The 20,466-nt window shown below is 38.5% G+C and overlaps 1 protein-coding gene across 11 annotated transcripts in view; it reads left to right on the forward strand.

Moving 5' to 3' along the window:
• GAPVD1 (GTPase activating protein and VPS9 domains 1) overlaps positions 1 to 20,466 on the forward strand; it is a 79,730-nt gene that overhangs the window by 34,731 nt on the left and 24,533 nt on the right. For 2 of the 11 annotated variants that reach the window (XM_032865853.1, XM_032865856.1), the window contains exons 4-14: positions 2,313 to 2,399; positions 3,792 to 3,926; positions 4,072 to 4,261; positions 6,244 to 6,324; positions 7,860 to 8,020; positions 10,786 to 10,915; positions 12,772 to 12,897; positions 14,900 to 15,073; positions 16,697 to 16,837; positions 17,923 to 18,057; positions 18,528 to 18,647. In XM_032865853.1, coding sequence (XP_032721744.1) covers positions 2,313 to 2,399; positions 3,792 to 3,926; positions 4,072 to 4,261; positions 6,244 to 6,324; positions 7,860 to 8,020; positions 10,786 to 10,915; positions 12,772 to 12,897; positions 14,900 to 15,073; positions 16,697 to 16,837; positions 17,923 to 18,057; positions 18,528 to 18,647 — 1,480 coding nt within the window. Of the gene's footprint in view, positions 1 to 2,312; positions 2,400 to 3,791; positions 3,927 to 4,071; positions 4,262 to 6,243; positions 6,325 to 7,859; positions 8,021 to 10,785; positions 10,916 to 12,771; positions 12,898 to 14,899; positions 15,074 to 16,696; positions 16,838 to 17,922; positions 18,058 to 18,527; positions 18,648 to 20,466 lie in introns of those variants that run through there. The other 9 variants (XM_032865855.1, XM_032865862.1, XM_032865861.1 and 6 more) reach the window with 7 other exon arrangements.

Below are 20,466 nucleotides of genomic sequence, written 5' to 3' on the forward strand. Positions count from 1 at the left end.
GCGCTCTCTCTCTCTCTCTCTGCCAAACAAATACAGTCCTAAAAATTATATTTTGTTAGTTTTTCCTGTGTAAAGATTTATTTGTTTATTTTAAAGAGAAAGGGAGAGTGGGGGGAGGGGCAGGAGAAGGAGAGAAATCCTCGAGCAGACTCCCCACTGAGCTTGGATCCCAATGTGGGGCCTGATCCCAGGACTCTGAGATCATGACCTGAGCCAAAACCAAAAGTCGGACTCCTAACCGACTGAGCCATCCAAGTGCCCCTTGTGTTAGTTTTTACTCTTTTCTTTTTTTTTTATTTGAGAAAGAGAGTGTGAGAGCACAAGTTGGGGGAGGAACAGAAGAAGAGGGAGAAGCAGACTTCCTGCAGAGCAGGGAGCCTGCTGTGGGGCTGGATCCCGGGACTCTGAGGGCAGACACTTAACCAACTTAACTACCCAGGCACCCCTAGTTGATTAGATTTTCTAGAACAGGGCCACCATCCCTTTACCATGATTTCAAAACCAGGATGATTGAAAATATTTATGCATTATCTTTTATACATTGTTTGGTAGCAAAACATGACCTAAACTAACGTGAGGCTATTTATCACTGCTAGTTATTCCTTTTAGGGCTAATGAATACTCAGGTTTTGCTGCAGAAATGTGAATACATTTGATTACAGGATGCGTCCCTAATATTGCCTATGTTACATGTATGTGCTAATCGACCTTTCTAAAATCTTTAAATTTTGAAATTGAAATTCTTCTGGTCCTCAGAGTTCCAGAACGAGGAGTTTTGGATTTATGTTAGCAGTTTTTTCCCCTCTATCATGAGAACTACTGAAATCTTGTTATTTATTTATTTATTTATTTATTTATTTTTGAGAGGAGGACGGGGGAGGGGCGGAGGGAGGGAGTGAGCAAGAGAATCCTAAGCATGCTCCATGCCCAGTGTAGAGCCTGACATAGGGCTGGATCTCACAACCCTGAGATATGCCCTAAGCCGAAATCAAGAGTCGGATGCTTAACTAACTGAGCCACTCATGCACCTCCATGTTATTATTTCTTTTTTCTTTTTTAAAGATTTTATTTAATTTTATTTGAGAGAGATCATAAGAAGGGAGAAGGCCAGAGGGAAAAACAGACTCCCCACAGAGTTTGAAGCCCAATGCGAGACTTGATCCTGGGACTCTGGAATTATGACCTGAGCCAAGGGCAGTCGCCCACCCAACTGAGTCACCCAGGCGCCCCATGTTATTATTTCTTAAGGGAATCTTTTAATCATATCCTGTCCCCCAGAAATACTGTAAAGAAAAAACTGAGTTTATTTAGAATATATCTTTGGATGATTTTTTTTTTAATGATAAGCTTTTTTTTCCCATGGTCATTTCTGTTATGTTGTTATGTTTAACAATTAACTATATAAAAATCCCTGAAGTAAAACTAAAAGATTTTTATCATCTATGAAACACTAAATTTATTCTTAATATAGTGTAGTTCTAGGTTTTTATTTTTATCATTCCAGTAGAGATTGAATCACTTATTGTCAAAATGAGTAAAAAAAGGGAATTATACCAGATATTAAGATGATACTGTATGGTATTAGCTTTCCCCAAAGTGTCTTTAAAGAGAGTAGATTAGGGTTGCCTGGGTGGCTCAGTCGATAAGCGTCCAACTCTTAATTTTGGCTCAGGTCATTATCTTAGGTTTATGAGATGGAGCCCCATGTTGGGCTCCGTGCTGAGTGGGGAGTCTGCATGAGATTCTCTCTCTCCCTCTGTCCCTTCTGCCTCCTCTGCAATAAATAAATAAATAAATCGTAAGGAAAAAAGTAAGAATAAAGTAACAGTTCTCTTTTACCAGTAAGGAACCTGCTGTGTGAATTAACATTTACTTTCCAAGCAGCTCTGTTCTGTAGGATTTTTTTTAAATCTAGAAAAAAAATTCTACCTTAAGTATTTTGTGAACTCTAAAGGGAAATGTACTTAATATTAACTTCAAGTAATTTGAATCAAGTTTTGCAAGTGAATTTTAAAATATCTAAATGTATGAAAAGTATAATATCAGAAACAAAGGTGTTTTATTTTTATTTTATATCATCAGTGTAATGTTAAAGTAAAATTTTCTTTTGTCTATGACTTTTCATCTAAATATAGTAAAAGCTGATGTAGAGAAGATAGACATTTAATTTGGGACCCTACTTTGCATGCCTGGTCAGGTGGTATAAATATTATTATGAAACAGCTTTTTAGACTAGAATGAAAGCACTTTCATAGAGAAGGATCTGTAAGTACCTATAGCCCACGTCTCCCGACCACTGCTCTGGGTTGCAGGTTGGCCGCCTTTTGCAGCAGTTGGCCATGACCGGCTCTGAAGAGGGAGATCCGCGGACAAAGAGTGGCCTTGGAAAATTTGACAAAGTAAGAATACTATCTCATGTAAAATACTGTTTCTAGAAAATATTCCCGAAGTATTAGTGAACTTAACTGTTGTCTTTATTAAGTCTTGTCCTTTAATTTATTGAGAATAAACTAAATATTCTTTTCAGATATGCTTAGTATAGCTATAGAGAATACAGTGTTGGATTAGTAGCATTTAAAGGAAGATGTCAGTAAAGATTACTAATTCTTACTTATTAAACTGTTGAGGAGATGTCACTCTAATGAGAGCCAAAGAGCTATTAAGATTATTTTATTTTAAAAATTTGATAAGGAGACTGGCTTGCTCAGTTGGTAGAACATGCAATTCTTGATCTCAGGGTTGGAGTTCCAGCCCCACGTAGGATGCAGAGATTACTTTAAATATTTTATTTATTCATTTATTTATTTTAGAGAGAGGGAGCATGCACATGCACGCAGGGGGAGGAGCAGAGAGAGAGGGAGGGGGAAATAATTTCAAGCAGACTCCATGCTAAGTGCAGAGCCCCACATGGGGCTCAATCCTATGACCTCAAGATCCTTACCAGAGCAGAAACGAGGCGTCCAATGAGCTGCCCAGGTTTTCCGGGTGTAGAGATTACTTTAAAAAAAAAAAAGTCTTAAATAAATAAGGTTGCTCAGGTGTTTGAGTGTCTGACTCTTGGATTCTGTTTGGATCATGATCTCAGGGTCCTGAGATTGGCCCAGGTCAGGCTCTGCGCTCAGCTGGGAGTCTGCTTTAGATTCTCTCTTTGTCTCTCTCCTTCTGTCCCTCCCCACTGAGTGCGTGTGTGTGCTCGTGCATACACTCGCTGTCTCTACAATGGTTGAATAAATCTTTAAATAAATAGATAGTTTAGTTTAAAAAAATCACTAAAGCAAATCAGTAATAATTATATAATTTTAAGTGTATTTCATAAATATGTTTTATGGCATTGTTCAGTTAAATTAGATTTTAATCATATTTGAGTAGGCTATATATTCAGCCTTATTTAAAATTCAGAGGTTATATAGTGAAATTCCACTTTACCTCTGATCTCTAACCTTTATTTCCTCCCCAGAAGGTTCTTGATGTTCTCAGTTTTTCATGTTTTCTTCAAGAGGTTTATATGTATACAAGCAAATTCTTACATATGTTTTCCCAGTCACCCCATCCGCCTCTTTTCACAAATGGTAGGGTAGTGTGGACTGTTCTGTTTCATGTTTGTTTCATGTACCAGAATTTCATAGAGACAATTCTGTGTCAATTCAAAAAGAATTTAATTTTTTCATTGTTGGGTTTAATAGAATTTTCAAGAAGAAAAACTTTTTGTGTGCTTATCTACCTTAATTAGAAATTTTGTTCCCTTATTTAAAAGAGGAAATATTTCATTGTCATCTTTTCCTGTTTAACAGAGCTGTGTTGCTGCTTTTCTTGATGTTGTGATTGGGGGCCGTGCAGTGGAGACCCCTCCGATGTCTTCCGTTAATCTTCTGGAAGGATTGAGCAGAACTGTGGTTTATATAACCTATAGTCAGCTTATTACTCTGGTAATGGCTGTATTCTTTAATAGGATTTTCTCAGAAGTCATTTATCTAAGCATGGGCAGAGTCATAGATGAGTACATTGTGTGAGAAATAGATACTGTGTTTGAAAAATTGATCTCACTAGCTAATGTCCTTTTACCTTTGCCAGGTGAATTTTATGAAGAGTGTGATGTCTGGAGATCAATTGAAAGAAGATAGGATGGCTCTTGACAATTTATTGGCAAACCTGCCCCAGGCAAAGCCGGGAAAAAGCAGCAGTTTGGAAATGACCCCATATAATACTCCTCAGCTGTCTCCAGCAACCACTCCAGCAAATAAAAAGAATCGATTGCCTATAGGTAAAGAGCATTTCTCATATTTGGGCTTTCCCTTAAATTTAGTGTTTTTAATTGACCTTTATTACCGCTCAGTGTTTTGGAATATGGTTTTAAATAATTTGGGAAAGCCTTTCTCTTTGCGTTTACTGATACCAATACAATTTTTAAAAAATTGTACCAGTTAGTTAAGGTTTATAAGTAGGTTTTAGCTTTATCTAGATGTACTTTTCACAATTAATTGAGATCATGCCACTACAGTATACTTTGTTCATATTTTAGTAACTTTTTTAGGAAAAATTGGAAGTGTCATTTGAAATATATAGCCCTGTCATTTCTTCGAAGTTCTAAATAATACAAGAAAATAATAACTTAGAGGTTTCTGTTGGTAAATATGAAAATGCAGTTACAATTTTTCCATTGTTGTTATTATTAATAATTTTTGTCAGGGAGCTAAAGTATCTTTGTTATTTTATAAAACAAAGATTTCATTTTATTTTGTCAAGCTTATTTAAGAATTGGGTTTAATTACGTTTTATTCACTTAGTAAACATCTGTTATCTATACACACACACACACTCACACACACACTGAACATTACCATGTACTCTGTACCAGACTCTGGATGAGCACTTTATAGATGTTGTTTCATTTAATTCATGCAAAAAGAGTAGGTATAATCACTGTCCTGAATGGGGTGGGGGTGCACCATGCTAGACACTGGGGATACAAAGACCATTAGGATATGCTGTTGCTCTGGTAGTTGCTGGTAGTCTAACTGAGGAGAATAAGAGGAGTCCAGTTGCCGTCATTATACTGTGTTTGATGGAGATAAGTATGCATGGAGGTTTATGGGGCACCCATGTTGGCTGGGTGGTGATGGTGTCAGGAGAAGATCCTGGAGACAGTGAAGCTTATACTTTTTTCTTGAAGGATGAGTGGGGGTTAGACAAAATAGACCAGAGAGGGAGAGAAAGAGTGTTTAAGCCAAGGGAACAATGTTTTAGTGCCAGTTTTGTAATGAAAATGAGGAGCTCAGCTCCAGTTAGTGAACATGAATAGTTACTTTATTTTACACATTTTGAAGAACGGGATTTCATTTTTAAGCTTCTGTGAGCTGATTTGTTAAGAACCGACAGTTTCTTAAAATTAATCCATCTTACATTTAACATAATATGGAATAGTATCATCAACAAAAATATGGCAACATGTTCTTCAAATCTTTGGCTTTCATCATCCCAAAATACCAGTTTTCAGAATTAAAAATAGAAAAGGATGAAGTTTGACACTCAGTGATTTTTAAGAAATATTTTAAAATTTATTTTAGAGAAAGAGGGAGTGGGAGCACACGAGCAAGGCAGGAGGCAGAGGGAGAGCGAGATAAGCAGAGTCCCCACTGAGTGTGGGGCCTGATATGGGGCTCGATTTTACAACCCTGAGATCATAACCTGAACCGAAATCAAGAGTTGGGCATTTAACCTACTAGCCACCCAGGTGCCCAACACACAGTTATTTTTAATGTTAGAGCTTGTTTGCACTTTTCTCTTTTTTAAAGATTATTTATTTATTTATTTGGGAGAGAGAGAGCATGGGAGGGGACAGGTCAGAGGGAGAAACAAACCCCCCACCAAGCAGGAAGCTTGATGTGGGACTTGATCCCGGGACTCCCAAGATCATGACCTGAGCCGAAGGTAGTTGCTTAACCAACTGAGCCACCCGGTACCCATTGTTTGCACTTTTTTAACATGAAGAATTAAGTGATTTTTAGTAAATCAGAAATTGTTTTTCCCTCCATTCTTCACTCCTGTTTGTTAGTTCTTTCATTTCTTGTCGTCTAGAAGTATCATTAAGTATGGGTATAATGAAAAGTAAATTTCAATTATTTGCCCGCTGTTAGTTCATATAGTCCTATGACCTGGTCATTGAATTTATTTCATATTTTTAAAAAATGTGTCCATTATTTCAGAGGGTTGATTTTCTTTCTGTTTAATGCTTTCGCAACCCAGGACAACAGTTAGCAGCCATCACTGCCTGGGATTCCTCAGCCACCAATCTTACTGCTCAGATTACTCTAGTAACCCCATTTGGTGGGTAATAGGCTGTTCTTCCTCTTCTTATGTAACTTTCATTTAAAAAATAGTATATGAAAATGTGCTCCATGTGCATGTTGCTTTTGCTTTATGTAAATTGCTACATGGATTTTGGTTATTTGCATTTTTTGTGAATTAATTTTAAGGTTTGTTGCTTAAGATTCATGTAGTTATTCATGAAGTGGAACTTAAGTTCCCAGTTCAGGAGAAGACAGTGCGTGAGGGTTTATTTAAAGGTGGGAGTGAGCCTGTGTTCAACTTTTGGAAGTTGAAGTGTGCTCTGGATTTTGAAAGTAAGAGCGATTGATGAACAGATCTACAGCATTGTGTAGGGGACTCTTCATTTTCCCTCTCATTTTTTTAAGATTTATTTACTAGAGAGAGAGAGAGAATGCATGCACACACAGTGGGGAAGGGCAGAGAGGAGAGGGAAAGAATCTCAAGCAGACTTTCCGATGAGCGCGGAAGTTGACGTGGGGCTTAATCCCACAGTCCTGAGATCATGACCTGAGCCAAAACCAAGAAACCAAGAGTCAGCAGCTCAACAAACTGAGCCCCCGGGCTCCCCAAGAGAATTCTTTATATTTGTCTTCAAGTAGGTCAGTTTTCACTCAAAGTGAAGTTGAAAGACATTTGTTATTTATAGTGGTTTTGCTTTATTTCTGTACTTTTATTTTGTACCGAAGTAGAATTTGTATTTGGGATTCCAGTTATACTGAATTTTATTGCCCTCTGAAAGAAATTTGAAACTTACCACAGAAGACTTAAACTCATAGAGAAATTGCCAAACTATCTAAGTCTTTCAGTATCCAAAAGTTCTTGTAAGGTGTGTGGGATGGTTATTTTAGAAAAAAAGTATTACTTGTTTTTACTTACAGGTAAAACTTGTTTAAAAAAAAAAAAACAAACCTTGTTTACTTACAGAAAAGAGCTCCCCCAAATAATTAGATTTTTCATTAATTTAGAATGTTTCTATAAAGCAGAAGGGAAACTTAATATTCAAACATAGGGAAGTCTTTTTTTCTGCATTTTTGGAAAGAGATTGGTACATTTCAGGAAAATCAGCGTGTTTTAAAAAACTGATTGTGATTTTGTCAGTGGTTGTCCAATTAGCATATATTACTTTATATGGCTTTCAGATTTCTATAGAAAATTTTCTGACGCTTATGAGTTCAGTGGCAGTTAAATCATAGGAGAAATAGTTGACGGTATTTTGATAAGAAATAAGGTAGTGCTCTTCTTGTCACCCCAAGTCTTAAACTGAGAGATGTGTTTGCTGTTCCTGCAGGTGCACTTGTCTGTGTGTCACGGTCAGGTGCACATAGACCATTGTTTCTATCAGTTTTGAAGGAGAATCTATGTCACTCATTAGTAGAGTAACTGGGAAGATGTAGGGTTTTTTAAAAATTCATATTCTCCACTCTTTTTTTGTGCATGCGCAAATGTCCTAGAAGATACATTTTTGTATTTACTGTACCATTTTCTTCATCTTGTCTTGTTCTCTAAATTATATTTGAAAATTTTTTTATTAGCAACTCGAAGTAGAAGCCGCACCAATGTGCTAATGGACTTACATATGGACCATGAAGGATCATCTCAAGAAACCATCCAGGAAGTACAGCCAGAAGAGGTGTTGGTCATTTCCTTAGGGACAGGTCCCCAGCTAACTCCAGGGATGATGTCAGAAAATGAGGTATGAATGTATTGTTACGTTTAACTTAGAGCCATCAATATTAAGGAATTAGGTTCTTCTTTTTTTTTTTTTTTCTTTTTTCTTTTTTTCTAATTCATGGTCTCTTGCTTCTATGAGTGCATTAAATGCCAAACTCCCTGTGAACAGTTCTGGGGGCCTTTCACATTAATGCATTGATAGCACAATAATTGGTGATTAGGGCTACACCGAAAGGAATTTTCCTCATAGTCTTGAAGAGACAGGAAGCGAGGAAATTGTAGTATGGAAATTGAAAAGACTTTTCCATTGACCTGTAGGAAATGTTTTTTTGTTTCTTTTCTTTCTGATGATATAGTAGTGGTATTCTTGCTTTAAAGAGCCAGACATTCTTTAGAAATATTCTGTTTTTTTGGTCGGTTAGAAAGAAATGGTAGACAGAATTGAAAAGAAAACTAAGAAAAGAAAATATTTTGAAGAAATGGACTTGGGGTGTGGGCATCACTTTTAAGATATTCGTATACAGAAGAGCTTGGAACAGAGGCAAAAAGAATGAAGAAATCAAAAAGAAGCATCATTTTATACTCAACAGGGACTGCTTATTAGTCAAGAAAACCTATTCATGACCTGGGATAAAGGGACTAGTTACAGTGGTCAATGAAGTGATGATAGTGGTTGGTACAGCTGTGTTTGGAACTGTGGCATGACCCTTAGGAAAGAGTTCTGTCCAAGTCTAGAACTCTGTCCATAGACACACACACACAAATGAACTGGCAAAAACTGTCAGAATCAACTTTTTAGGAACTCTAGAATGTAATAAACTTAAAACATATGGGGAATGTTAGACGAGGAAAAGCAACTGCTGAATTTCAGTTAGGGAGAAGTGGCGTTTTACCTTCCCTGCTCAACCTTCCCTGGGTTCCCAGCTCTGGCAGTCCTGAAGGCAGCAGCCTGCATTCTTGTGCAGGGAAATCTCTTCCTTGTGGTATGAGCCTTTTGTTTGCTGTTAATCTTACTGTTCTCTAGGCCTTTAGATAGATTTTTTTCCTGAAGATTCTTTGTACATTGCTCTCACTATGAGTTTAAGGAGCCAAGTTATCTTAAAAATACAAAATGTAAAATTTTACGTCTGCATTTAATTTCAAGCAGATAGGAAAATAATCCTATTTTTATTTATTTGTTTGAGTGGGAGGGTAGGGGAAGGCGCAAAGGGAGAAAAAGAGAATCTTTTTTTAAAAGATTTTATTTATTTGAGAGACAGAAAGCACAAGCAGGGGGAGGGGAGAAGGGGCAGAGTCAGAGGGAGAAGCAGACTCCCGCTGAACAGGGAGCCTGACATGGGGCTTGATTTTAGCACCCTGAGATCATGACCTGAGCCAAAGGTAGATGCTTAACTGACTGAGCCACCGAGTTGCCCCAGGAGCGAGAGAATCTTAAGCACTTGCCTCTACACCCAGCATAGAGCTGTACGTGGGGCTCCATCGCAGAGCTCAGAGCCCTTGAGATCATGACCTGAGCCAAAATCAAGAGTCAGACACTTAACCCAGTAAGCACCCAGACACCCTCAAATTACTCTGTTTTTAAATGGCTTTTTTAAAAGCATCACATGAGGGGTGCCTGGGTGGCTCAGTGGGTTAAGCTGCTGCCTTCGGCTCAGGTCGTGATCTCAGGGTCCTGGGATCAAGTGCCCCATCAGGCTCTCTGCTCAGCAGGGAGCCTGCTTCCCTCTCTCTCTCTCTCTGCCTGCCTCTCTGCCTACTTGTGATCTCTCTGTCAAATAAATAAATAAAATTTAAAAAAAAATGCGCATCACGTGAATAAAGGTACAGAGCCATTGAAAACCCCTTTAATTTAGTCATTTAATGCAGGGCCAAAACAGCACCTACAGGGTTTGGGGTTTCTTCTTCTTAAGTGAGGAGACTGTTCTTCATGTTCTGCCAACAACCTAGGATCCCAGTGGCTGTGATTTCGAGTTCCAGTGTGCTTAAAACATGCTGTTTGACTTTCAGCAAAGCACGGAGTTCTTCATTAGTTTGGAGATATGTGTTTACAGCTGAGTTATGAGGCTTGTGTGGAGTGACAAAGTAATTCTGTTATTTGGAAGTCATCTAACAAGTAGAAACCTTGTAAAAAGGCCATCCACTCTAAGCTAGAGATGGCTGTGAAGGTACACTTCAGCTCCTGGTATGGATTTTGTGGCTGTGTATATGGTGATTGAGGCAAGGTTCAAACTGGATTGATTGAATTCTGGTGCCTACAAGATACTTTGTTCCTGTTTTCTTCCTGTGAAATCAGCTTATCAACTTTTTAAAAAATGTACTGCAATTTTAATGTCATTTTGCCAGAGAAAGAATGCTTTCTGTGCATCTTTTTAGATTTAATCCTCAATAGCTCCATGGTATGTATACTGTTACCATGACTCTTTTATAGATAAAGAAGCTTAAATCACTTACCCAAGACTACATAGTTGGCACATGGCAGAGCCAGAAGGACCGGCCTGCTGATTCCAAAGCCTTTTGATTCTTAGGATCCTACACATTGCTCACGGATACCTGATTGCCAGAGATTTCAGTCTCTGATACCCGGTGATGGAAGGGCGTAGGTTCACTTTTTTTTTAAATTGTTCTGCTTGATCAGTTAACTACAGTAAAAAACTTGATCAGAATCTTGTGAATGGGTTTTTTGTTAAAAATAAAAATTTAAGGTTAAGAAGAACTTAAATATGCATTTGCTGTGTTCTGTTTTCCTATCAGTAACCTCTCATAAACCAATGGCGTTTTATTTTTCAGGTCCTAAACATGCAACTTTCAGATGGAGGACAAGGAGATGTCCCCGTCGATGAAAACAAACTCCACGGTAAACCTGATAAAACCTTGCGCTTTTCCCTCTGCAGTGATAATCTGGAAGGAATATCTGAAGGTGAAGGGTTACTTCATTCAAAGAGTTAATGTGATTCAAGTAATACTTTCTTTTGTGATCTTTAAAGGAGCCTTATAAATTATAATTATACCATCTGTTCCTCTCCCTGAGGAGAGTAATGAAGTTTTCCTCTAATGATCTTGAACAGTTGGCTATAAGGATTGTTTCTGGAATAAACTAAGATTGCAAGAAAAAAATTTAAAAAGAAAAAGATTGCAAAAGACCTTTGATCATATAAAATGGAGAAGATACAGGTCTTTATTGAGACTTGAATAATGCCAAGTTTCTCTAGTATTAATGTATCCCAAAGCTTATGAAGCTCCTTTAGAGGGATAGAGTGCATGTCTAAATGGGAGAAATGGACTTACTAGTATTTTAGGATGTTGTGTATACCTTAAATGTTCTGTGTTTCTTTATTCACACACACACATCTTTATGAAGCAGGAAGATACAATGGAAATGGGAATAACATTAGAAAATTAAAACTGTAGATTGTGTAGTGAGAATTTGTCATTTCATGTATGAGGACAAACTTTTTTTTTTTTTAAAGATTTTATTTATTTATTTGACAGACAGAGATCACAAGTAGACGGAGAGTCAGGCAGAGAGAGAGAGGGAAGCAAGCAGGCTTCTTGCTGAGCAGAGAGCCCGATGCGGGACTCGATCCCAGGACCCTGAGATCATGACCTGAGCTGAAGGCAGCGGCTTAACCCACTGAGCCACCCAGGCGCCCCGAGGACAAACTTTTTTAATGAAGAAAGTTGAGTTTACTATCATTTTAAGCAAAATATAATTTTTCCTTTTTCTCTGACTTTTTAGAACAGAAGTAATGTACATTCATTCTAGAAAATGCAGAAATGAAATTGAATCATTGTAATTTCACCGTTCTACTTTTTGGGCACTTGAACTTATGACCCTGGGATCACAACCCGAGCTGAGATCAAGAGTTGGATGCCTGAGTCGCCCAGGCACCTGTACCATTGTATTAATAACAGCATTTTGGTTTATTTATAGCAAGAGTAGGTGTATGTTGTTTTGTAACCCTTTTTTGTTTAACAGTCTAGCGGTGACACTTCCCTTTCTTAAATAACTTAGGTTCTTAAAGGTTTTTTTTCTTTAACTTCAAGTGGGCATAATTTATTTAAACATTCTTGTATGATTAAACATAAAGATTGTTTTTACTTTCCAAGCATTATAAAAAGCCCTTCGACAAGCAATGTTAGGTGAGTTTTTGAGTTGTTTCCTAGGATAAATTCCTAGAAGCACAATTGCTGGCTTAAAGGGCATGTGTATTTTTAAGGTACAGATGCAGTATTAAAAGCACCCTGGGACACCTGGGTGGCTCAGTTGGTTAAGCATCCCACTCTTGATTTTGACTCAGGTCATGATTTCAGGGTTGTTAGATTGTGCCCCATATTAGGCTCCATGCTGGGCCTGGAACCTTCTTGAGATTCTCTTTCCCTTTTTCTCTGCCCCTCTCCCACAATGAATAAAAAATATTAAAAAGCACCTTAGTAAAAATGAATACATGAATAAAAGCACCTTGGGGCACCTTCGTGGCTCAGTTGCTTAAGCATCTGGCTCTTGATCTCAGCTGAGGTTATGATTGCGGGGTTGTGGTATCGAGCCCCACATCTGGCTCCGTGCTCAGCGGGAGTCTCCTTGAGATTTTCTCTCTCTCCCTCTGCTTCTCCCTGTGCCCCATGCTCGCATACTTTCTCTCTCTAAAATAAATATATACATAGAAATAAATAAATGCACCTTAATTAGTTTTCAGTCTGTTACCAAGGCTTGAGAAGTTGCATGGTGGCTTGTGACTTTTAAAAAACGTACTCACAGTATAAACATTTCTCTAGGTCCGTCAAATCGCTCTAATTCAGTGTCCTCTCTAGACCTGGAAGGAGAGTCTGTATCAGAACTTGGAGCAGGACCTTCTGGGAGTAATGGAGTTGAAGCTCTCCAGCTATTAGAGCATGAACAAGGTAAAGTGAAGTTGAACACATTTGTTCAAGTAGCAAAGAATTTGCCTGGCTTCAGGATAAACTATATGTTTCCATGTAGGTTGGCTGTGTTTAGTAAAAGAATAAATGTAGGTTGCTTATATAACGACCAGAAAACTTGCATTTATTCATAATTCTTTCAGTTAAAAATGTTTAGTTGGGGGGGTGCCTGGGTGGCTCAGTGGGTTAATAAGCCTCTGTCTTCGGCTCACGTGATGATCCCACGGTCCTGAGATCGAGTCCCGTATCAGGCTCTCTGCTCAGCAGGAAGCCTGCTTCTCCCTCTTTTTCTGCCTGCCTCTCTGCCTACTTGTGATCTCTCTGTCAAATAAATAAATAAAATCTTTAGAAAAAATATTTGGTTGGTAAATGAATTATTTTAGGCTTAAGTTACATAGAATAATTAAAATGAATTGCTTGAATTCTGTCATATTTGGCATTCCAATCCTGTAATACTGAAATTTTAAGGGATACAAAGATAAATACTTGGGGTTAAGGGCCCTTGGAATAGGGAGAGGATGGTAAACAAATGTCTGAAAGTGTTCTAAAAGGGCCTTGGCGATTCTGAGTGGGAGATACAGGTGGTTAGATGTGTAGGAAAAAACTTAGTGGAAGAAAATGCTAGCCTTAAAGCCCGGCTCTCATTGCATTGGCAGAAACTAAAGATGGGGCATTCTAGGTGAAAGAATAGAATAGTACAAGCAGCTCAGGGAAGTGGGAAACCATAGTCCTTAACTCAGGAGCTGCCAAGTAGGGGAATGACGTGGGGTAAGGACTGAAAAGTAGAGGGATCCCTGTTGTGCTTTAGGAAGATGAATTTGAAAAAGTTCTTTGGATTTGTTGATTTAAAGATCACTGGTGGCTTTCAAGGGAGTGTTGATGGCAGATTGCAGATCAGCTGGGTCAGAGGCAATATTCTGAGACCTGAGTGCGCAAAAAATAACCTGGGAAACTGACCATTTCCCATGTCTCATTTCTAGGAATCCTTGTGCAGTTCATTTTCAGAAAGGAAAAGAGCATAGCCAGTTGGGATATGTGTGGCTTGAATAAAAGTAGTAGTATATTTTACTGGACTAGTTTGTCATATAGTTAGGATTAAATTTTCTGCAAATAAGAAAGAAACCTAAAATAATAGCTTAAGACAGAAGTTGAAAGAATATCACTTAACAAGCCCTCTAGGTGATTCTGATATAGGTGGTTGGTGTCTACATTTTGTGAACACAAGGTTAATAAATTGAGACAAATTACAGACTATTTTACTCATTAGTCAAGGGAAGAGAGAAAACTCTAGTATCGGGAATGTATTCAAGGCAAACGAAAAAAATATTTTTCTATCAGTTCATTATTGCCAGAGTAATTGCTGTGTAACCAACCACCTCAAAACTTAGTGACTTAAAACAACAAACATTCATTTGTGCTCTCAGGTCTGTGGGTCAGCTGGGTGGTTCTGATTTTTACTAGACTGACTCATGTATTTGCAGTCACCGGTGCTTGGGAAGGGAGCTCTGCCAGTCTTAGTTGGGGGACAGTTGTTCAGTGAGGAGGTGGCTGCTCTAGGATGACCTTTGCTTTGTTCCCTGTGGTCCCTCATCCACCAGTGGGCTAGCTTAAACTTGTTCTCATGGTAGAACCAAAGGTGAAAAAGGGGGCAGAAGTTTATAAGGGTCTTTTGAGGTCTAGCCTTGGAACTGGCCCACTTCTTTACTCTTTTGGCCAAAGCAAGTAACAAAGCCTGTGCAAATACATGGAGAGGGAAATATATCCCAGTTTTTTATCAGAATCACACTGCCCCAGTTAATCTATCAGAAATGGGGGTCCATATGCTGAGCTTTGTTCAGAGAGGGAAATAGTACATCCGTAGGGAGATAATTCAGGGCCTTGGTATTGCATGCTCAGTGTTCATGAGAAAATATGTATCTTTAAAGTTGATTAAAAAAAAAAGCTGTGCTGCCATTTTTAAAGTGCGTAATTTTATTTTTGATAGCTACAACACAAGATAATCTTGATGATAAGCTAAGGAAGTTTGAAATACGTGACATGATGGGACTGACAGATGACAGAGATATATCAGAAACAGTGAGTGAGACCTGGAGTACAGATGTCTTGGGAAGTGATTTTGACCCTAACATTGATGAAGATCGCTTACAAGAAATTGCAGGTAACTGCTGTTCCTCTGGAAGATTGCTGTTTAGGTATTCATACCCACCTACCCTTCATGGGCAGGGACTTCAGCCTCTGACAGACAGACTGGGAAGCTGAGATAACTCTATGTAACAAGGCACTTTTGTCTTTCTTTCTTTACCTAAATATAGGTAGTGTTTTTCCCTACCTGCATTTAACTCCCCCTTCCCTGCCAAAAAGGAAAAAACAGTCTTCTTGTTTTCAGGGCATAATATACATTCTTAGGATATTCTGTTTGAGACTAAACAGCTTACCTGAAGATGAAAATTCTTATAGATTATAGCCATAAAGTCTTTCAGAATAATATAGTACTGAGATTCTCTAAAACTTGAATTTAGTAGAGCACCTGGCTGGCTCAGTCAGTAGAACATGTGGCTCTTGATCTCAGGGGTGTGAGTTGAAGGCCTGTGTTGGTCATAGAGCTTACTTTTAAAAAGAAAAAAAAGAAAAAAGAAAATAATTTTCTTTTGGAAGGATTAATTCAGTTCCAAAAGAGTGACTATAGTTTTTTCTTTCTTTTTTTTAATGTCAAGTGTATTGAGGTTCAATTTACATACTTGAAAACTCACCGTCTTTAGGATACTGCTGTTCTGTGAGTTCTGAAAGATTTCATACAGTCCTATAAGCAGCATGTTCATTTTCACTTTAAATCATGGAACATTTCAGTCAAATCCAAGAGAGAAGACTGAACTCTATGTACCCGTCATTCAGCTTCAACTAGCACACGTATACACGTGGCCGGTTTTGTCTCATCTCTTTTCCCATTACCCTTTTACCCTATCCCCCTGTTATGTTTAGGCAAGTTCCAGACGTTATTTTATTTGTAATTATTTTATGATATATCTTTAAACGGTAACTTTCACCAGTAATCTTTTGCCAAAAGTTTCCTATGCGCTACAATAGCATAATCAGACGTCGCGGAGCATCCTGAACTTGAGTATTTCTAACGCGGGTGTATAATCACGTTTAATCCTTTCTATTTGTCTTTATAAGTAGTGTAAACAGATTTCTTCATTGGTTTTGCATTACTTTGTTTCAGGGGCCAAAGTAGTATATTTCCTGGCAGAAAGCTGTTTGAGCAATGAGCTGTATTTGCAGTTGAATGCGTGCTACAGAGACGTGTATTTTCCTGAAAATATATTTTTTTTCCTGCAAATATATTTTATTGCTCTAAATATGTGGCTAATGTGCCGGAAGAAAACATATTTGGCCAGTATAACTTTGTGTGGTTAACTATCTCCATTTGAGTGTTTTCAGTCCCTGTGAGGACTATACAGTTTAGGTATTTAGGGACACATGTAAAAATGTGCTACAAAACCCAGATGTAAGCTAGTTGAAATGACTTGACCCTAATGATGGATGTTTTCTCTATGGAGAGTCCAAGGTGAACAGAAGGAAACAGAAAAAGGAGCTTGTGCCCTTGTGACCGAAGTGGGAAATTTGTTTTTAGTGGTGCTGTTGATTGAAATTACACTTACTTGGGCTTCCTTCTGGTGGAGAGAGTAGAGATGACCTTAGTTTAGGGTTTGGCCCTTCTCCATTATCACTGCTCTTTCCATCAGGATCTTCGTTAACCCTTTGCTCCCCACTGGTTATACAGGTGCAGCAGCAGAGAACATGTTAGGCAGTTTACTGTGCCTGCCAGGCTCAGGGTCGGTGCTTCTTGACCCCTGCACTGGTTCTACCATATCAGAGACAACGAGCGAAGCTTGGAGTGTAGAGGTATTGCCAAGTGATTCAGGTTAGTATGCCATCGTTGTTTGCTTTTTGATTTGCACAGAAGTTTTCAATATAAGGTATCTTAATTTCTGTACCATGTACATTTTTGTCAAGTGTGACACAACCATCTTACTAAGAATTTCAGGTGGACAGTTAGGGCATTTTCTGTCCATCAAGAAAAAAATGCAGTGTTGGATGGCATAGGCTAAGGTGGCAGGTGCTTTTTGCCTGTGTGTTCAGTTATTTTTAAGTATTTGGCAGCAACTCACCAGAGTTCTGTGTGGGACGCTCAGTTCAGTATCTCCCACTAACTCATCACAAAATAGGAATAGCAGTACAACTTAAACCCTGAGCGGTTGGATGCTTGGTAAGCATGCCTAGATTCATCCCAGAGAGAGCTTGACCCTTTAAAAGATAGCTAATATATTTTTAAAATGTACTGAAATTGAGACTCTCGAGTCTTGAGAATTATTTTGTACAGGATTATTATAAATGTATATAAAGTGTTTTGTACTTTCTCTTTTCTTAAAAATTACATTTTCTCCTTTTTTTGGTATTCTGATTATGAAGATAAAACTTTGCTTTCAATGAAATGTCAACTACCAGAATGCAAATTTAAGTAACTGTATGTCTGAATAACATTCTATCTGATTTACTTGGCTCAAGAATAATTAAGTGATTCTGATATGCTTTATAGTATTAATGGACTCAGATATGCTGCCCTTTACATAAGGAGACAGTAGGATTAGCTTACTGTCTATTGAGTGCCCATAGAAGTTATTTTTTAGAAAATGTTTGGTTTAATGTTAAGATATTTTGTATTCTCTTATGGAGTTTACTTCTTAACCAATAGCATATTTTATGAGATTAGTGATCTACAGGCAGAGTCTCCACCTTTGCACAACAACTGGCCTATACTGGAATGAAAATCACAACCTCAGCTTCTTTAACACTCGATCTAAGCAACTTTGCTAACTGGCCCAGACTTAGAAATCTGTTTACAATGATTTCATTCACATTCTGGTAGCTTCCCTCATGTGGGTCACAAGCTGAAACTGTGGTGTGCTAACAGAATCACTAATGTAGCACCTCATGTCTTCTGTTTAGAGGCCCCGGATCTAAAGCAGGAGGAGCGTCTACAAGAGCTGGAGAGCTGCTCTGGACTAGGTAGCACGTCTGATGATACAGATGTCAGGGAGGTCAGTTCCCGCCCCAGCACACCAGGCCTCAGTGTTGTGTCGGGTATGTCTGTCTTGTTTTAAGGAATAAGGATTGCAAGGTGTGTTCCCACCTCTCCATTTATAAAATTGATAACAAAGAGATATGTTTTATTTAAGAGTTGAGGAATATTCCAGGAAACAAAATTATTTCCATGGAACCTTAAATCTCTGAGAACTTAACGTGTGGCTTTATAGAGCCTGTTGAAGTAATTGGCAAACAGTCTGTGTGTGTTCCCTAATTCTGTTCTTAGTGGCCTCTGCTACTGTATTTAGATACCACATGATACTTGTGATTGTGTTGTACAAATCAAGGTAAGCATATGTAGGCAGTTGTACAATAAAGGATCTGATACCAAACATCTTGCACGTATAGCACTGGGACATAAAAATTTGGAGAATATTTACATTTCTCCAAACTTCATATACTTTTCGTGTGGTTATTTTGTTCTTCTTGCTGTTTATTTTTTACTTTATTTATTTATTTATTTAAAGGCATAAGTGCAACCTCTGAGGATATTCCCAATAAGATTGAAGACCTGAGATCCGAGTGCAGCTCTGATTTTGGGGGTAAAGATTCTGTCACTAGTCCAGACATGGATGAAGTAACTCATGGTAAGAAGGGGAAAAGAGAACGACTTAAAAATGATCACATTCAAACTGGCAATCTTGTAATTTTGCTGGTGATAATATCAGTTGGTAGAGCACTTTGGGGTATAATTTGGCAGTGCATATGTACGGCCTTGAAAATTCATAAACCAGGGGTGCCTGGTGGCTCAGTTGGTTAAGCATCCAACTCTTGGTCTCAGCTCAGGTTTTGATCTAGGGTCATGAGTTCAGGCCCTAAAAGAAAGGAAATTCACAAACTAAATTTGGTTCAGTTAGCCTACTTTAGGAATCAGTCATCAGGAAACAGTTCCGTGTATGCAGAAGGTCTTACGTTCTTTGTAGCATTTACATTGATGTTCTTCATAGCTTCCCTATTGGCAGAAAATGAGAAACAACCTAAGGATTAAAAAATAGAATTGCTGAGTGAATTTTGATGTACCCACTTATAATTTATGTGGCTGTTTTGTTTTTGTTTTGTGGATGTTTTTTTAAAATCCTTTAAAGCACATGAAATAACTTGAAACTCTAGAAATGCTAGAACATAGTATCTCTTGGGAAATCAATGCTGAAGAATTTCATATGTAATAAAACACTAAAAAACCTATCAGGGGCGCTTGGTGGCTCAGTCGCTTAGTGTCTGCCTTCGGCTCAGGTCATGATCCCAAGGTCCTGGGATGGAGCCCGTTTCCCACTCCTCCTGCTTGTGTTCCTTCTCTTGCTGTGTCTATCAAATGAATAAATAAAATCTTTTTAAAAAATTAAAAAAATAGATAAAAGACCTATCATAGAGAAAGCACAGGAAAGAAATACCAGAATGCTGGCAGTGGTTTTATGTGCTGAGTTTTAGATACTTTTTCTTTCTCATAAAAAATGGGTTTGGTTTTGTTTTGTTTTTTAAAGATTTTATTTATTTATTTGACAGACAGAGATCACAAGCAGGCAGAGAGGCAGGCAGAGAGTGAGATGGGGAAGCAGGCTCCCCGCTGAGCAGAGAGTCCCATGCGGAGCTCCATCCCAGGACCCTGGGATCATGACAGAGGCTTTAACCCACTGAGCCACCCAGGCGACCCTAAAAAATGGTTTTTGTTCTAAACGAAGATTTCTCATCCTCAGCAGTATTAACATTTCCGACCAGGTGGTTCTTTGTTATGGAAACGTTTTCAGTGTCTTATAGGCTGTTTAGTGTCATCTCTGGCCTCTACCAGGAGCATAGCACCCTTCTCCTTCCCCTGCAGTTGTGACAACCAGAAGTGTCTCCAGATACTGGCAAATGATCCCTTGGGGAACAAAATAGTCCCATTTGAGAACCACTGTTCTAAATAAGGAGTTTTCAGAGTTATAGTCTCCATGGACCACTAACCTTAAGACCCTTTTGGGAAGTGAGGTGTAATGAGGTCAAAACTATTTTCTTTCTTTCTTTTTTTTTTTTTAAAGATTTTATTTATTTATTTGACACAGAGAGAGAGAGAGAGAGATCACAAGTAGGCAGAGAGGCAGAGGGTAAGGGAAGCAGGCTCCCTGCTGAGCAGAGAGCCTGACGTGGGGCTCGATCCCAGGACCCTGAGATCATGACATGAGCCGAAGGCAGAGGCTTTAACCCACTGAGCCACCCAGGCACCCCACAAAACCCTTTTCATAGTAGTAAAAGGTTATTGTCCTTTTCATTGTACTGACATTTGCACTGATGGGGCACAAGCAGAGGTGGGTAGATTGGCTGGGGCAGGCCTGAGCATGAAGCAGAGCGAGCGGTCACTATATTCTCTCCCAGTTAAAAAAGAAAGTTTTACATATGAGTATCTTTCATGAAGCAATAAAAATTATTTAA

This window comes from Lontra canadensis, unplaced genomic scaffold (genome assembly GCF_010015895.1).
Source record: "Lontra canadensis isolate GAN:19392208 unplaced genomic scaffold, GSC_riverotter_1.0 scaffold30, whole genome shotgun sequence".
NCBI classification, from domain to species: Eukaryota; Metazoa; Chordata; class Mammalia; order Carnivora; family Mustelidae; genus Lontra; species Lontra canadensis.